General features: G+C 53.5%; 2 protein-coding genes across 3 annotated transcripts in view; one reads left to right on the top strand and one right to left on the bottom strand.

The window, feature by feature from the left end:
- LOC135529652 (zinc finger protein DPF3-like) overlaps positions 1-556 on the bottom strand; it is a 58,346-nt gene extending 57,790 nt beyond the window's left edge. Inside the window, exon 1 of the mRNA XM_064958273.1 lies at positions 470-556. Within this exon, the coding sequence (XP_064814345.1) occupies positions 470-501 (32 nt within the window). The 5' untranslated portion in view covers positions 502-556. The remainder of the gene's footprint in view (positions 1-469) is intronic.
- Positions 557-671: 115 nt separating this feature from the next.
- Positions 672-17,220, top strand: LOC135529650 (DDB1- and CUL4-associated factor 4-like). Of its 2 annotated transcripts, none has more exons than XM_064958272.1 (14): positions 672-856; positions 1,644-1,746; positions 2,179-2,300; positions 2,451-2,608; positions 2,794-2,876; positions 2,956-3,058; positions 3,875-4,018; positions 4,463-4,512; positions 4,834-4,913; positions 6,232-6,324; positions 7,797-7,894; positions 12,734-12,910; positions 13,045-13,159; positions 16,777-17,220. In XM_064958272.1, exons 2-14 carry the CDS (start codon positions 1,655-1,657, stop codon positions 17,019-17,021), a joined length of 1,560 nt encoding a protein of 519 aa, XP_064814344.1. In that variant the 5' UTR covers positions 672-856; positions 1,644-1,654; the 3' UTR covers positions 17,022-17,220. The 2 variants fall into 2 exon arrangements, with proteins under 2 accessions (XP_064814344.1, XP_064814343.1); XM_064958271.1 differs by lacking the exon at positions 672-856 and adding an exon at positions 1,333-1,362.
- The last annotated feature ends 13 nt before the right edge of the window (positions 17,221-17,233 follow it).

Genomic DNA, 17,233 nt, shown 5'->3' with positions numbered 1-17,233 from the left:
GTAATAAAACGGACCTGAACAATGGAAGTAGCCTATATCTGTGAAATATTAACAAACACTTATCCTAGTGTTCTTAGGCTATTAATGTAGCAGAATATTTTAACAACTTTTGTAAAAGAAGTCCATACACAATTGACTTGTCCGCGCAACGTAAATCGGAGTGCAGAACATTGTTTCACGCGCATGGAAATATATTTTCTTAAAAGCGTGCACGTGACTACACGCTTTATGCGTCGAATCCATTCGTGTAGAGACTAATAAATACAAACAAAACGAAAACATTTTGTCTGAACTTCTAATTGTTTCAATACACGTTGTGATATGTTTACAAACATCATATAAAATCCGCTATTCCGTTATTCTATTCAATGTGTTGTGCTTTTCTCCTTTATTGAATGCAACCATTGCATCCAAACAAATGCGTTTGTTTTTTCGGGGAAAAGAATATAGCATTTTAAAGATTACTTACGATTTGAGAGGATTCTGAATGACAGTCGCCATTTTGCTGCGAAACTGTAACCCAATACTCTAAATCTCAGAGCTGTTTGGGACCCCATGAAGAAGACAACCAATAAGGTGCTAGGCGCCCCGCTCCTTAACCAATACAATAATAGTATCCAGAGATCAGGCGTGGTTTATGAGAAACTGTCAAAAGCGTTTCATAAAGACGACGACGCTTGATACAGTAGCGAGAGTACAACTTTATATTAATCTGTGATGTTGCACACATATACAAATCATCACCGGTCACTAGTCAGTATAAATCCATTGCATAGTGTGGGTATATATCGGCCGGCGTATGAAAGAGATATTTCAAGGAGTGGCTGCATTTCCTAGCAGGGAAAATGAAAACATGGTCAGTTGTCCTACTGTGTTCCTTTGTGCCTGTCGCAAACCGACCATCTTTTATTTTCTCAACATATAAGATACTCTATTTCCTTCAGTGGCATTTAGCAAAACAAATAGAATGGTATTAGAACAAGGACATAATAATATGCAGTAGTGCAGTAAAATATAATAACATAGGTCAGATTTTGGTTTGGTTGATATTATAGAAGCATTAATCAAACATGAAGGTTTGTTTACACAAGAAATGCATTACAAAGCAATGCTCTATCCATAACCTAAACCAATCACAACTTCTTTATTACTACAGACGACAGTCATCTCTGATACAATGTTACAAATGTTTCATTCATGAGAATGATGATTAAAGTCACATTTCGTTAGAGGAAACGATAGTGATTGAAAGCACAAGCAGCCAATAGTGAAGCCGCAAAGAGGGCCACTATTGTGAGCGATAAGCCAATGAGGGTTAGGGGCGGGTGTTAACTTGGTCACGTGGGTGCAACGTTGTAGCAGGTAAAATTAACTTTGTGTCAAAGCTCCGATGTTCAATAATATATTTGATCAACATCGTATCCTCTAATTACTACACGAATAACCCCATTTCATTTTAAATATAGTAATGATTCATCATTCAAATTGTCTACGTACCACGTGTCTGTATTTAAAGGGCTTTTGTTAGCAGGCGAAATGGCTAGCCGAATTAGCTAACTTGCTAGCTAGCTACCAAGTACACAACACAGAAGCGAGTGACAGACTTCGTGTTGATGTTTACTGTCCGGTATTTGTGTCCATAGCAATAGCAGGGATGAAGAAAGGGAATTGGCGTGACAGGGGCAGGGACCGTAGGCGACTCGGTTACCGCTCTGACTGGCAAAGGGACAGGACACAGGAACAAAGGTAGGATGGTGACAACGTCTCTCACGACCACATGTTGGTTGGCCCTAATTATGTGTAAACTACCTTATTTACAGCTCGTTTAGTTGATCTATCAAATGCCCGGGGCGTTCTTGGGCCATTAATCTTAATTCAGTGTATGTTATATGATCGGAATTACACGTATTCCTAAACTCTGTTATAATCTTGCCGTGTGTTGTTTTACCGGTGTAATGATGGCATTGGGCTCCAGAGTGGTGCAGCGGTCTAAGGCACTGCATCTCAGTGCTAGAGGCATCACTACAGACCCTGGTTCGATTCCAGAGCTGTTTCACAACCGGGCGTGATTGGGAGTCCCACAATTGTCTCAGCGCCGTTAGGATTAGGCCGGGGTAGGCCGTCATTGTAAATAATAATTTGTTGTTAACTGACTTGCCTCTCCTCTCTGGTCCCCAGGTATGGCAGCAGTGAAGCAGGCCCCTCCTACAGAGACAGGACCCCAGAGAATAGGTCTATTTCTAGTAGTGCAGCCTCCTCCTCCTCCTCACCCTCCTCCTCCTCCTCCTCCGCTGCTCCAGGTCAGTTACACTCAGACACACCTTTCTACCTGGTTGTAGAATGACTACTTATAAATCAGTGCAGTCCAAAGTGTGTCACTGCACGTACAAGGACAATACAGACTCCGTGTCGTTACCGTCCGTGTCGTTACCTTGTCCTTCCGTCTCCAGAGCTGCCGGGGTTCTACTTTGACGCTGAGAAGAACCGTTACTTCCGGCTGCTGCCGGGCCACAACAACTGTAACCCTCTGACCAGAGGGCTGCTGCAGGAGAGAGAGCAGGAGAAGCACAGGGCCAGGATGATCACTGAGGACGAGAGGCCCAGGAAGGTACTACCACAGACGGGGAACTTTTGATGGTGGATGAGGGGCATTTGGGACCCTATCGAATTAAAAAAATAAATAATATGTTTTGTGTCTTATAGCCCCGCTAGATGACGTCTCTCCTTCCCTAATTGAAAACGACAGCAGCAGCTCTGAAGGGCTTTTCTAGTGTGTTTTGTTTCTCCCTCCAGAAAGCACCAAGAGCAGGCCTGAACTCAGCTCTGTTGCTGCAGAAAAGACATCTGGGTCTGCTGCCTGGGAACTCTTACAGTAGGTACGGTATCAAAAGTACACACACACACACGTACATACGTACGTACGTTATTGGGTCCCTTATGAGTGTGTGTGTCCAGGCTGATCCATGAGGTGAAGGTGAGTGGGATGAGACGTCACAGACTGGAGGTCCAGAGCTCTGAAAGCAGCAGTCCCAACACAGACCACTTTAGACTCATAGTGGTGAGTTACGCACGCACGCACGCACGCACACACACACACACACACACACACACACACACACACACACGCTTTCTTTGGACTTTTAAGAAGAACGTTGGCAATGGTAGACTGGTGTAAACTTCCTCCTGATTGCCCTCTTTGTTTCTCTCTTACTCCTTCTCCTCTCTCCTCCCCTCACTTCTTCCTCCCCTTTCGTCCTCTCTCCCTCCTCCCCTCTCTCTCCCCCACACTTCCTCCCCTCTCCTCTTCTCTCTCTCTCCCTCCTCCCCTCTCTCTCTCCCCCACACTTCCTCCCCTCTCCTCTTCTCTCTCTCTCTCTCCCTCCTCCCCTCTCGCTCTACCCCACACTTCCTCCCCTCTCCTCTCTCTCTCTCTCTCCCTCCTCCCCTCTCACTCTCCCCCACACTTCCTCCCCTCTTCTCTCTCTCTCTCTCTCTCTCCCCTCCTCCCCTCTCTCTCCCCCCCACACTTCCTCTCCTCTTCTCTCTCTCTCTCTCTCTCCCCTCCTCCCCTCTCTCTCTACCCCACACTTCCTCCCCCTCTCCTCTTCTCTCTCTCCCTCCTCCCCTCTCTCTCTCCCCCCACACTTCCTCCCCTCTCCTCTTCTCTCTCTCTCCCTCCTCCCCCTCTCTCCCCCACACTTCCTCTCCTCTTCTCTCTCTCTCTCTCTCTCCCCCACACTTCCTCTCCTCTTCCCTCTCTCTCTCTCCCCCTCCTCCCCTCTCTCTTCCCCACACTTCCTCCCCTCTTCTCTTCTCTCTCTCTCCGTCCTCCCCTCTCTCTCTCTCCCTCCTCCCCTCTCCTCTTCTCTCTCAGGGTGACTCTGCATGTGAGCGAGTGTTCACGGTTAACGACGTGTCTCACGGAGGCTGCAAGTACGGCATCATGAACTTCAGAGGCTGCAGCAGGGGCTCCCTGTCTGTCAAGATGTGTGACAACCTCTACTTTACAAATAGAAAGGTGAGAAGGAGAGAGAGGGCTGAGGATAACCTCTACCAACAGAAAGGTGGGATGGAGGGTGGAGGGGAGTGTTAGGAGCGGGGGGGGGAGACTGGGAAGGAAGGAAGGCTAGTTTTGGAGTTGGGCATTAGAAGCATGCTGGATGGTAGGAATATCTACCCAGGCAACTTGAACGCCTATACGCTAAACTATGTTGTCCCTGTTTTCTACCTGTTCTGTACCTGTGTTTTATATATATATATATATGTCTGTTCTACCTGTTCAGTACCTGTGTTTTATATATATATATTTATATTTGTCTGTTCCACCTGTTCAGTACCTGTGTTTTATATATATATATATGTGTCTGTTCCACCTGTTCTGTACCTGTGTTTTATATATATATATATTTGTCTGTTCCACCTGTTCAGTACCTGTGTTATAAACATGTTGTCTGTGTTTCAGGTGAACTCAATCTGCTGGGCCTCCGTCACCCACTCTGACTCACACGTCCTGTATCCGTCTTACACAGCAGACTGTGATGCTACTCAATGTGGTTACTGACCCTGCTTCCTTAGCAGAGTTGCCAACAGCCCGGATGCTTCCGGTGTTGCCAGGATACGGCTAAATCAACCTTCTCAGCTGAAAGCCGAATGTGGGAACTTCACTCTGGTGTTTATTTTAGGCCTGCTACGTTAGAGTTCACGACCCTGCCTAGTCACTCGAGTTTGTCTCGACGGGGGTCAAAGGTCCCCTCAGCATGTTCATATTCAGACCGTCAGTAGCTGTACTTAAGAGAGTTGTTGGGTTGGTGTTTTCTTGACTCCAGTGTTCAGCCTGTGTCTGGTGGGCATGGCAGAGACTCCTGGCTGTGTCAGTTTACTACCAGCCTCGCTCTTCAGCAACTCCAACCCAGGTAACTTTTCCATGTGCTTCTTTCAGAACATACTGTACTTTTCATGACATTTTACTGTAATGTAATACTATAATGTTCATATATTTCATGCTGAGCGTATTCGTTATTTCTCTCCTCTCTCCTCTTCTCTCCTCTCTCCTCCTCTCTCTTCCTCTTCTCTCTTCCTCTTCTCTCTTCCTCTTCTCTCTTCCTCTTCTCTCTTCCTCTTCTCTCTTCCTCTTCTCTCTTCCTCTTCTCTCCTCCTCTTCTCTCCTCCTCTTCTCTCCTCCTCTCTCCTCCTCCTCTCTCGTCCTCCTCCTCTCTCGTCCTCCTCCTCTCTCGTCCTCCTCCTCTCTCGTCCTCCACCTCTCTCGTCCTCCTCTCGTCCTCCTCTCTCCTCCTCCTCTCTCGTCCTCCTCCTCTCTCCTCCTCTCGTCCTCCTCTCTCTCCTCCTCTCTCTCCCTCCTCCCTCTCTCCTCCTCCTCTCTCCTCCTCCTCTCTTGTCCTCCTCCTCCTCCTCTCTCCTCCTCCTCTCGTCCTCCTCTCTCCTCCTCTCGTCCTCCTCTCTCCTCCTCTCTCTCGTCCTCCTCCTCCTCCTCTCTCGTCCTCCTCTCTCCTCTCTCGTCCTCCTCCTCCTCTCTCCTCCTCTCGTCCTCCTCTCTCCTCCTCTCTCTCGTCCTCCTCCTCTCTCCCTCCTCTCCCTCCTCCTCTCTCGTCCTCCTCCTCTCTCCTCCTCCTCTCGCCCCTCCTCTCTCCTCCTCCTCTCGCCCCTCCTCTCTCCTCCTCCTCTCTCCTCCTCTCGTTCCTCCTCTCTCCTCCTCTCTCTCGTCCTCCTCCTCCTCTCTCCTCCTCCTCTCTCGTCCTCCTCCTCCTCTCTCGTCCTCCTCTCTCGTCCTCCTCTCTCGTCCTCCTCTCTCGTCCTCCTCTCTCGTCCTCCTCCTCCTCTCTCGTCCTCCTCTCTCTCGTCCTCCTCTCTCCTCCTCCTCTCTCCTCCTCCTCTCTCGTCCTCCTCCTCTCGTCCTCCTCTCTCCTCCTCTCGTCCTCCTCTCGTCCTCCTCTCTCCTCCTCTCTCTCGTCCTCCTCCTCCTCTCTCCTCCTCCTCTCTCGTCCTCCTCTCTCCTCTCTCGTCCTCCTCTCTCCTCTCTCGTCCTCCTCTCTCCTCTCTCGTCCTCCTCCTCCTCTCTCCTCCTCCTCTCTCGTCCTCCTCCTCTCTCTCCTCCTCTCGTCCTCCTCTCTCTCCTCCTCCTCCTCTCTCCTCCTCTCTCGTCCTCCTCTCTCGTCCTCCTCTCTCGTCCTCCTCTCTCGTCCTCCTCTCTCGTCCTCCTCTCTCCTCCTCCAGACCAGCCAGGGATGCTGTGTAGTTTTAAGATCTCTACAGCCTGGTCCTGTGCCTGGTGTCTCAACCCTCAGGCGGACAAAACATTTAGCACGGGTGAGTTGGAGGCCTCCCATCATCTTTACCAATTGATTAGCATTTACACTACAATGTTAGTGATACAGGAGCAGCACCATTTCATACAATGTTCCCGACATGAAACATCTCACTGAGACTTGCCTGTTCATTAATAATAACAGATCATTAAATGACAATAACATTCTGTTCTTCTTACTCTTCCTTTTATACATATATATATATATATATATATATATACACACACACACACACACACACACACTGGTTGCAGGTTAGATTCTCATAGCCAGCCTGTCTTTTCTCTTAACACTGGCCTGGTGGCCATTTTGAAAAGCACCATTTTAGTGACCGTTTCCCCATCTGTCTCCCCGTTTCCCCGCCTGTCTCCCCGTTTCCCCGCCTGTTTCCCCGCCTGTCTCCCCGTTTCCCCGTCTGTCTCCCGTGGCCTTTCCCCCGTCTGTCTCCCGTGGCCTTTCCCCCGTCTGTCTCCCCGTTTCCCCGCCTGTCTCCCCGTTTCCCCGCCTGTCTCCCCGTTTCCCCGCCTGTCTCCCCGTTTCCCCGTCTGTCTCCCGTGGCCTTTCCCCCGCCTGTCTCCGGTGGCCGTTTCCCCGTCTGTTTCCCCGTCTGTCTCCCCGTTTCCCCGTCTGTCTCCCCGTTTCCCCGTCTGTCTCCCCCTTTCCCCGTCTGTCTCCCCGTTTCCCCGTCTGTTTCCCCGTCTGTCTCCCCTTTTCCCCGTCTGTCTCCCCGTTTCCCCGTCTGTCTCCCCGTTTCCCCGTCTGTCTCCCCGTTTCCCCGTCTGTCTCCCCGTTTCCCCGTCTGTCTCCCCGTTTCCCCGCCTGTCTCCCCGTTTCCCCGTCTGTCTCCCTGTCTCCCCGTTTCCCCGTCTGTCTCCCCGTTTCCCCGTCTGTCTCACCGTTTCCCCGCCTGTCTCCCGTTTCCCCGCCTGTCTCCCCCGTTTCCCCGCCTGTCTCCCCGTTTCCCCGCCTGTCTCCCCGTTTCCCCGTCTGTCTCCCGTGGCCTTTTCCCCGCCTGTCTCCGGTGGCCGTTTCCCCGTCTGTCTCCCCGTTTCCCCGTCTGTCTCCCCGTTTCCCCGTCTGTCTCCCCGTTTCCCCGTCTGTCTCCCCGTTTCCCCGTCTGTCTCCCCGTTTCCCGCCTGTCTCCCCGTTTCCCCGTCTGTCTCCCCCGTTTCCCCGTCTGTCTCCCGTTTCCCCGTCTGTCTCCCCGTTTCCCCGTCTGTCTCCCCGTTTCCCCGTCTGTCTCCCCGTTTCCCCGCCTGTCTCCCCGTTTCCCCGCCTGTCTCCCCGTTTCCCCGCCTGTCTCCCCGTTTCCCCGCCTGTCTCCCCCTTTTCCCCGCCTGTCTCCCCGTTTCCCCGTCTGTCTCCCCGTTTCCCCGTCTGTCTCCCCTTTTCCCCGCCTGTCTCCCCGTTTCCCCGTCTGTCTCCCCGTTTCCCCGTCTGTCTCCCGTGGTCTTTGTGTTCGTCTGTTGCCAGGTCTGTCTCGCAGGGTGATAGTGACGGACGCAGTGACGGGCAGGAGACAGACCTATGGCATCGGCAGTGATGTGCTGGCACAGCAGTTTGCCCTCAGGGTGAGTTAGTGGTGCCAAGGCATTCACTTAGACTCATTGTCACAAAAAGTGTAACCAACACTGGTGAGAAGCTGATATTTCTGTAGTGTGTGTGTGTGTGATGAACAGATGGAGGGGCGCTTCTCAAACTTATTTTTTATTGACCGTCAGAGTTTTTAACAGCCCTTTCCCCCTCCCTCATTCCCCTCCCTCATTCCCCTCCCTCATTCCCCTCCCTCATTCCCCTCCCCCATTCCCCTCCCCCATTCCCCTCCCTCATTCCCCTCCCCCATTACCCTCCCCCATTACCCTCCCCCATTCCCCTCCCTCATTCCCCTCCCTCATTCCCCTCCCTTATACCCCTCCCTCTCCTTCCCTCATTCTTCTCTCCCTCCCTTATACCCCTCTCTCATTCCCCTCTCCCACCCTCTCATTCCCCTCTCCCCCTCTCTCATTCCCCTCTCCCCCTCTCTCATTCCCCTCTCCCCCTCTCTCATTCCCCTCTCCCCCTCTCATTCCCCTCCCTTATACCCCTCTCTCATTCCCCTCCCTTATACCCCTCTCTCATTCCCCTCTCCCCCTCTCTCATTCCCCTCTCCCCCTCTCTCATTCCCCTCTCCCCCTCTCTCATTCCCCTCTCCCCCCTCTCTCATTCCCCTCTCCCCCCTCTCTCATTCCCCTCTCCCCCTCTCTCATTCCCCTCTCCCCCTCTCTCATTCCCCTCTCCCCCCCTCTCTCATTCCCCTCTCCCCCTCTCTCATTCCCCTCTCCCCCTCTCTCATTCCCCTCTCCCCCTCTCTCATTCCCCTCCCCCTCTCTCATTCCCCTCCCCCTCTCTCATTCCCCTCTCCCCCCCTCTCTCTCATTCCCCCTCTCCCCCCTCTCTCATTCCCCTCCCCCCTCTCTCATTCCCCTCTCCCCCTCTCTCATTCCCCTCTCCCCCTCTCTCTCATTCCCCTCTCCCCCTCTCTCATTCCCCTCTCCCCCTCTCTCTCATTCCCCCCTCCCCCTCTCTCATTCCCCTCCCCCTCTCTCATTCCCCTCCCCCCCTCTCTCATTCCCCCCTCTCCCCCCTCTCTCATTCCCCTCTCCCCCCCTCTCTCATTCCCCTCTCCCCCCCTCTCTCATTCCCCGTCTCTCATTCCCCTCTCCCCCCTCTCTCATTCCCCCTCTCCCCCTCTCTCATTCCCCTCTCCCCCCCCTCTCTCATTCCCCTCTCTCCCCCCCTCTCATTCCCCTCTTCCCCCTCTCTCATTCCCCTCTCTCCCCCTCTCTCATTCCCCTCTCCCCCTCTCTCATTCCCCTCTCCCCCTCTCTCATTCCCCTCTCTCCCCCTCTCTCATTCCCCTCTCTCCCTCTCTCATTCCCCTCTCTCCCCCTCTCTCATTCCCCTCTCCCCCCTCTCTCATTCCCCTCTCCCCCCTCTCTCATTCCCTCTCCCCCCTCTCTCATTCCCCTCTCCCCCTCCCCTCATTCCCCTCCCCCCCCCTCTCATTCCCCACTCCCCCTCTCTCATTCCCCTCCTCCCCCTCTCTCATTCCCCTCTCCCCCTCTCTCATTCCCCTCTCCCCCCTCTCTCATTCCCCTCTCCCCCTCTCTCATTCCCCTCTCCCCCTCTCTCATTCCCCTCTCCCCCCCTCTCATTCCCCTCTCCCCCCCTCTCTCATTCCCCTCTTCCCCCTCTCTCATTCCCCTCTTCCCCCCCTCTCTCATTCCCCTCACACCCCCTCTCTCATTCCCCTCTTCCCCCTCTCTCATTCCCCTCTCTCCCCCTCTCTCATTCCCCTCTCTCATTCCCCTCTCCCCCTCTCTCATTCCCTCTCTCATTCCCCTCTCCCCCTCTCTCATTCCCTCTCCCCCCTCTCTCTCATTCCCCCTCTTCCCCCTCTCTCATTCCCCTCTTCCCCCTCTCTCATTCCCCTCTCCCCCTCTCTCATTCCCCTCTCCCCCTCTCTCATTCCCCTCTCCCCCTCTCTCATTCCCCTCTCCCCCTCTCTCATTCCCCTCTTCCCCCCTCTCTCATTCCCCTCTCCCCCTTTCTCATTCCCCTCTCCCCCTCTCTCATTCCCCTCTCCCCCTCTCTCATTCCCCTCTCCCCCTCTCCCCCTCTCTCATTCCCCTCTCCCCCTCTCTCATTCCCCTCTCCCCCTCTCTCATTCCCCTCTCCCCCCTCTCTCATTCCCCTCCCCCCTCTCATTCCCCTCTTCCCCCCTCTCTCATTCCCTCTCTCCCCCTCTCTCATTCCCCTCTCCCCCTCTCTCATTCCCTCTCTCCCCCCTCTCATTCCCCTCTCTCCCCCTCTCTCATTCCCCTCTCCCCCCTCTCATTCCCCTCTCCCCCTCTCTCATTCCCCTCTCCCCCCTCTCTCATTCCCCTCTCCCCCCCTCTCTCATTCCCCTCTCCCCCCTCATTCCCCCACTCCCCCTCTCTCATTCCCCTCTCTCCCCCTCTCTCATTCCCCTCTCCCCCTCTCTCATTCCCCTCTCCCCCCCCTCTCTCATTCCCCTCTCCCCCCTCTCTCATTCCCCTCTCTCATTCCCCTCTCTCCCCCTCTCTCATTCCCCTCTCTCCCCCTCTCTCATTCCCCTTTCCCCCTCTCTCATTCCCCTCTCCCCCTCTCTCATTCCCCTCTCCCCCTCTCTCATTCCCCTCTCCCCCCCTCTCTCATTCCCCTCTCCCCCCTCTCTCATTCCCCTCTCCCCCCTCTCATTCCCCACTCCCCCCTCTCTCATTCCCCTCTCTCCCCCTCTCATTCCCCTCTCCCCCTCTCTCATTCCCCTCTCCCCCCCTCTCTCATTCCCCTCTCCCCCTCTCTCATTCCCCTCTCCCCCTCTCTCATTCCCCTCTCCCCCTCTCTCTCATTCCCCTCTCCCCCTCTCTCATTCCCCTCTTCCCCCTCTCTCATTCCCCTCACACCCCCTCTCTCATTCCCCTCTTCCCCCTCTCTCATTCCCCTCTCTCCCCTCTCTCATTCCCCTCTCTCATTCCCCTCTCCCCCTCTCTCATTCCCCTCTCCCCCCTCTCTCATTCCCCTCTTCCCCCTCTCTCATTCCCCTCTTCCCCCTCTCTCATTCCCCTCTTTCCCCCCTCTCTCATTCCCCTCTTCCCCCTCTCTCATTCCCCTCTTCCCCCTCTCTCATTCCCCTCTTCCCCCTCTCTCATTCCCCTCTTCCCCCTCTCTCATTCCCCTCTTCCCCCTCTCTCATTCCCCTCTTCCCCCTCTCTCATTCCCCTCTTTCCCCCCCTCTCTCATTCCCCTCTTCCCCCTCTCTCATTCCCCTCTTTCCCCCTCTCTCATTCCCCTCTTCCCCCCCCCTCTCTCATTCCCCTCTTCCCCCCCTCTCTCATTCCCTCTCCCCCTCTCTCATTCCCCTCTCCCCCCTCTCTCATTCCCCTCTCCCCCCCCTCTCTCATTCCCCTCCCCCCTCTCTCATTCCCCTCTCTCCCCCTCTCTCATTCCCCTCTCCCCCTCTCTCATTCCCCTCTCCCCCTCTCTCATTCCCCACTCCCCCTCTCTCATTCCCCTCTCTCCCCCTCTCTCATTCCCCTCTCCCCCCCTCTCTCATTCCCCTCTCCCCCCCTCTCTCATTCCCCTCTCCCCCTCTCTCATTCCCCTCTCCCCCTCTCTCATTCCCCTCTCCCCCCCTCTCTCATTCCCCTCTCCCCCCTCTCTCATTCCCCTCTTCCCCCCCCCTCTCTCATTCCCCTCTTCCCCCCCTCTCTCATTCCCCTCTTTCCCCCCTCTCTCATTCCCCTCTTCCCCCCCTCTCTCATTCCCCTCTTCTCCCCCTCTCTCATTCCCCTCTCCCCCTCTCATTCCCCTCTCCCCCTCTCTCAATTCCCTCTTCCCCCTCTCTCATTCCCCTCTTCCCCCTCTCTCATTCCCCTCTTCCCCCTCTCTCATTCCCCTCTCTCATTCCCCTCTCCCCCTCTCTCATTCCCCTCTCCCCCCTCTCTCAATTCCCTCTTCCCCCTCTCTCATTCCCCTCTTCCCCCCCCTCTCTCATTCCCCTCTCCCCCTCTCTCATTCCCCCTCTCCCCCTCTCTCATTCCCCTTTCCCCCCCTCTCTCATTCCCCTCTTCCCCCCTCTCTCATTCCCCTCTTCCCCCTCTCTCATTCCCCTCTCCCCCTCTCTCATTCCCCTCTCCCCCTCTCTCATTCCCCTCTCCCCCCTCTCTCATTCCCCTCTCCCCCCTCTCTCATTCCCCTCTCCCCCCTCTCTCATTCCCCTCTCCCTCTCTCATTCCTCTCTCATTCCCCTCTCCCCCTCTCATTCCCCTCTCCCCCCTCCCTCTCTCATTCCTCTCTCATTCCCCTCTCCCCCCCTCTCTCATTCCCCTCTCCCCCTCTCTCATTCCTCTATCATTCCCTCTCCCCCTCTCTCATTCCCCTCTCCCCCCTCTCCCCCCTCCCTCTCTCATTCCTCTCTCATTCCCCTCTCCCCCTCTCTCTTTCCCCTCTCTCCCCTCTCCCCCTCTCTCATTCCCCTCTCCCCCCCTCTCTCATTCCCCTCTCCCCCTCTCTCATTCCCCTCTCCCTCTCTCATTCCTCTCTCATTCCCCTCTCCCCCCTCTCTCATTCCCCTCTCCCTCTCTCATTCCTCTCTCATTCCCCTCTCCCCCTCTCTCATTCCCATCTCCCCCTCTCTCATTCCCCTCTCCCTCTCTCATTCCCCTCTCCCCCTCTCTCATTCCCCTCTCCCCCTCTCTCATTCCCCTCTCCCCCTCTCTCATTCCCCTCTCCCCCTCTCTCATTCCCCTCTCCCCCCTCTCTCATTCCCCTCTCCCCCTCTCTCATTCCCCTCTCCCCCTCTCTCATTCCCCTCTCCCCCTCTCTCATTCCCCTCTCCCTCCATCCAGGCTCCGGTCCTGTTTAATGGTTGCAGGTCAGGAGAGATCTTCAGTATCGACCTGCGTCAGAGAGGCAGACGGGACCACAGCTGGAAGGCCTGCAGGTTCTCCCAGGACTCTGCTATCACCTCCGTACGAATACTACAGGATGAGAACTACCTACTGGCCGCGGACATGATTGGAGAGGTGGGACAGACCAATACACTGGGACAGGCCACACACAGACACGGACACACACACACACATGGACACACACACACGTGGTAAAGTTCGCCTTCTCCAACTCTGTTTTACCTGTGTGTTGATATGTGTCACGGCAGATCAAGCTGTGGGATGTACGAGTAACAAAACCAGTGAGGAAGTACGAGGGTCATCATAACCAACACGCCTACTTACCCCTCCACGTCAACGAAGCTGAGGGACTGCTGATGGCTGGTAGGTTACAGGGCCTTACTGCCGATGACTGGTAGGTTACAGGGCCTTACTGCTGATGGCTGGTAGGTTACAGGGCCTTACTGCTGATGGCTGGTAGGTTACAGGGCCTTACTGCTGATGGCTGGTAGGTTACAGGGCCTTACTGCTGATGGCTGGTAGGTTACAGGGCTTTACTGCTGATGGCTGGTAGGTTACAGGGCCTTACTGCTGATGGTTAGTAGGTTACAGGGCCTTACTGCTGATGGCTGGTAGGTTACAGGGCCTTACTGCTGATGGCTGGTAGGTTACAGGGCCTTACTGCTGATGGTTAGTAGGTTACAGGGCTTTACTGCTGATGGCTGGTAGGTTACAGGGCTTTACTGCTGATGGCTGGTAGGTTACAGGGCCTTACTGCTGATGGCTGGTAGGTTACAGGGCTTTACTGCTGATGGCTGGTAGGTTACAGGGCCTTACTGCTGATGGCTGGTAGGTTACAGGGCCTTACTGCTGATGACTGGTAGGTTACAGGGCTTTACTGCTGATGGCTGGTAGGTTACAGGGCCTTACTGCTGGTAGGTTACAGGGCCTTACTGCTGATGGCTGGTAGGTTACAGGGCCTTACTGCTGATGGCTGGTAGGTTACATGGCCTTACTGCTGATGGCTGGTAGGTTACATGGCCTTACTGCTGATGGCTGGTAGGTTACAGGGCCTTACTGCTGATGGCTGGTAGGTTACAGGGCCTTACTGCTGATGGCTGGTAGGTTACAGGGCCTTACTGCTGATGGCTGGTAGGTTACAGGGCCTTACTGCTGATGGCTGGTAGGTTACAGGGCCTTACTGCTGGTAGGTTACAGGGCCTTACTGCTGGTAGGTTACAGGGCCTTACTGCTGATGGCTGGTAGGTTACAGGGCCTTACTGCTGGTAGGTTACAGGGCCTTACTGCTGATGGCTGGTAGGTTACAGGGCCTTACTGCTGGTAGGTTACAGGGCCTTACTGCTGGTAGGTTACAGGGCCTTACTGCTGATGGCTGGTAGGTTACAGGGCCTTACTGCTGATGGCTGGTAGGTTACAGGGCCTTACTGCTGGTAGGTTACAGGGCCTTACTGCTGGTAGGTTACAGGGCCTTACTGCTGATGGCTGGTAGGTTACAGGGCCTTACTGCTGGTAGGTTACAGGGCCTTACTGCTGATGGCTGGTAGGTTACAGGGCCTTACTGCTGATGGCTGGTAGGTTACAGGGCCTTACTGCTGATGGCTGGTAGGTTACAGGGCCTTACTGCTGATGGCTGGTAGGTTACAGGGCCTTACTGCTGATGGCTGGTAGGTTACAGGGCCTTAAAAAATTCTACATCACCTGTACTCCACACACAGAGACGCGTACAAAGCTCTCCCTCGCCTTCCATTTGTTAAATCTGACCACAACTCTATCCTCCTGATTCCTGCTGACAAGCAAAAATTAAAGCAGGAAGCACCAGTGACTCCATCTATAAAAAAGTGGTCAGATGAAGCAGATGCTAAAATATAGGACTATCTTGCTAGTACAGACTGAAATATGTTCCAGGATTCTACCGATGTCATTGAGGAGTACACCATATCAGCCACTGGCTTTATCAATAAGTGCATTGAGGACGTCGTCCCTACAGTGACTGTACGTACATACCCCAACCAGAAGCCATGGATTACAGGCAACATTTGCACTGAGCTAAAGGGTAGAGCTGCCGCTTTCAAGGTGTGAGACTCTAACCCAGAAGCTTACAAGAAATCCCGCTGTGCCCTGCGACGAACCATCAAACAGGCAAAGCATCAATACAGGGCTAAGATTGAATCATACTCCACCGGACGCTCGTCGGATGTGGCAGGGCTTGCAAACTATTACAGCTACAAAGGGAAGCACAGCCGCGAGCTGCCCAGTGACACGAGCCTACCAGACGAGCTAAAACACTTCTATGCTTGCTTCGAGGCAAGCAACACTGAGGCATGAGAGCAATCAGCATTTCCAGACGACTGTGATCACGCTCTCCGTAGCCGACGTGAGTAAGACCTTTAAACAGGTCAACATACACAAGGCTGCGGGCCAGATGGATTACCAGGACGTGTGCTCTGGGCATGTGCTGACCAACTGGCAGGTGTCTTCACTGACATTTTCAACATGTCCCTGATTGAGTCTGTAATACCAACATGCTTCAAGCAGACCACCATCGTCCCTGTGCCCAAGAACACAAAGGCAACCCAATTTGCATACCGCCTTAACAGATCTACGGATGATGCAATCTCTATTGCACTCCCTTTCCCAACTGTACAAAAGGAACACCTATGTGAGAATTCTGTTCACTGACTACAGCTCAGCTTTCAACACCATAGTACCCTCAAAGCTCATCATTGAGCTAAGGATCCTGGGACTAAACACCTCCCTCTGCAACTGGATCCTGGACTTCCTGACAGGCCGCCCCCAGGTGGTGAGGGTAGGTAGCAACACATCCTCAACACTGGAGCTCCCCATGGGTGCGTGCTCAGTCCCCTCCTGTTCACCCACGACTGCAACACCATCATTTTCCCAGCATCAACATGCAATCCAGTCTTTCTTGGTTGATGAAAGGTGCATCTACACCTGCATTGCTTGCTGTTTGGGGTTTTAGGCTGGGTTTCTGTACAGCACTTTGTGACATCAGCTGATGTTAGAAGGACCTTTTATAAATACACTTGATTTGACTAACTGCTTCTCTCTCAAGAGTTTTTATGAGAAATATTACTGTTATGATACATTCCAGATTGCCTGTATGGGTGTCAGCTCAGACCACCCATACATACCCAACAAGACATGCCACCAGGGGTCTCCAAGTCCAAAAAGAAATCACGGCACAAATAGAACCTCATAGAATACCAAATAGAACCCCATAGAATACCAAATAGAACCCCATAGAATGCCAAATAGAACCCCATAGAATGCCAAATAGAACAGTGTTGTAAAAAGCCATGATCGCATGGAACTCCCATCTCCAATTACTCAAGCAAACAGCAAAATGACCTTTAAAAAAACGGATTAAACAACATCTCATGGAACAGCAGCGGACACACCTCATTTTGTTGTTGTATTTTAAATGTGTGTGACACTGAAGGACAGTCTCAGTGTTTTGTTGTATTTTAAATGTGTGTGTGACTGTCCTTCAGTGTCTGTTTTGTTGTATTTTAAATGTGTGTGTGACTGTCCTTCAGTGTCTGTGTTTTGTTGTATTTTAAATGTGTGTGTGACTGTCATTCAGTGTTTTGTTGTATTTTAAATGTGTGTGTGACTGTCCTTCAGTGTCTGTGTTTTGTTGTATTTTAAATGTGTGTGTGACTGTCCTTCAGTGTTTTGTTGTATTTTAAATGTGTGACTGTCCTTCAGTGTCTCAGTGTTTTGTTGTATTTTAAATGTGTGTGACTGTCCTTCAGTGTCTATCAGTGTTTTGCCACTTGTCTTTTTTATATATTTATATTTGTGGACCCCAGGAAGAGTAGCTGATGCTTCTGCAAAAGCCAACGAGGATCCGAATAAACGTTTCAGAAAAGTGCCTGCTAAATTACTGAAATGTACATGTCAAATGAAATGAGAGAAGAATGACAAGTGTCTTGCCCTTTTCCGTTTGTCTTCTCCAGTGGGTCAGGACTGCTACACCCGTCTGTGGTCTTTGGGGGACGGCCAGCTCCTGAGGACCATCCCATCTCCCCACCCTGCTGGAAAGGACATGATCCCCAGCGTGGTCTTCTCTTCTCAGCTAGGAGGCAACAGAGGCCTGCCTGGTCTCCTCATGGCTGTCAGGCACGATCTGTATTACTTCTCTTATAACAGTGACTACCAGGAGGGAGGAGGGGTAGTGGCTACCAGGAGGGAGGAGGGGTAGTGGCTACCAGGAGGGAGGAGGGGTAGTGGCTACCAGGAGGGAGGAGGGGTAGTGGCTACCAGGAGGGAGGAGGGGTAGTGGCTACCAGGAGGGAGGAGGGGTAGTGGCTACCAGGAGGGAGGAGGGGTAGTGGCTACCAGGAGGGAGGAGGGGTAGTGGCTACCAGGAGGGAGGAGGGGTAGTGGCTACCAGGAGGGAGGAGGGGGTAGTGG

Source organism: Oncorhynchus masou, unplaced genomic scaffold (genome assembly GCF_036934945.1).
Source record: "Oncorhynchus masou masou isolate Uvic2021 unplaced genomic scaffold, UVic_Omas_1.1 unplaced_scaffold_1196, whole genome shotgun sequence".
Taxonomy (NCBI): domain Eukaryota; kingdom Metazoa; phylum Chordata; class Actinopteri; order Salmoniformes; family Salmonidae; genus Oncorhynchus; species Oncorhynchus masou.
Note: the sequence above shows the minus strand (reverse complement) of the source record. Positions and strands in the feature narration are given on the sequence as shown.

Coding starts and splice junctions, on each gene's coding strand:
- LOC135529650 (XM_064958272.1), top strand. CDS start 1,655: ATGAAGAAAGGGAATTGGCGTGACAGGGGCAGGGACCGTAGGCGACTC. Junction 2,609..2,793: donor AGGACGAGAGGCCCAGGAAG/GTACTACCACAG, acceptor TTCTCCCTCCAG/AAAGCACCAAGAGCAGGCCT. Junction 3,059..3,874: donor ACCACTTTAGACTCATAGTG/GTGAGTTACGCA, acceptor CTTCTCTCTCAG/GGTGACTCTGCATGTGAGCG.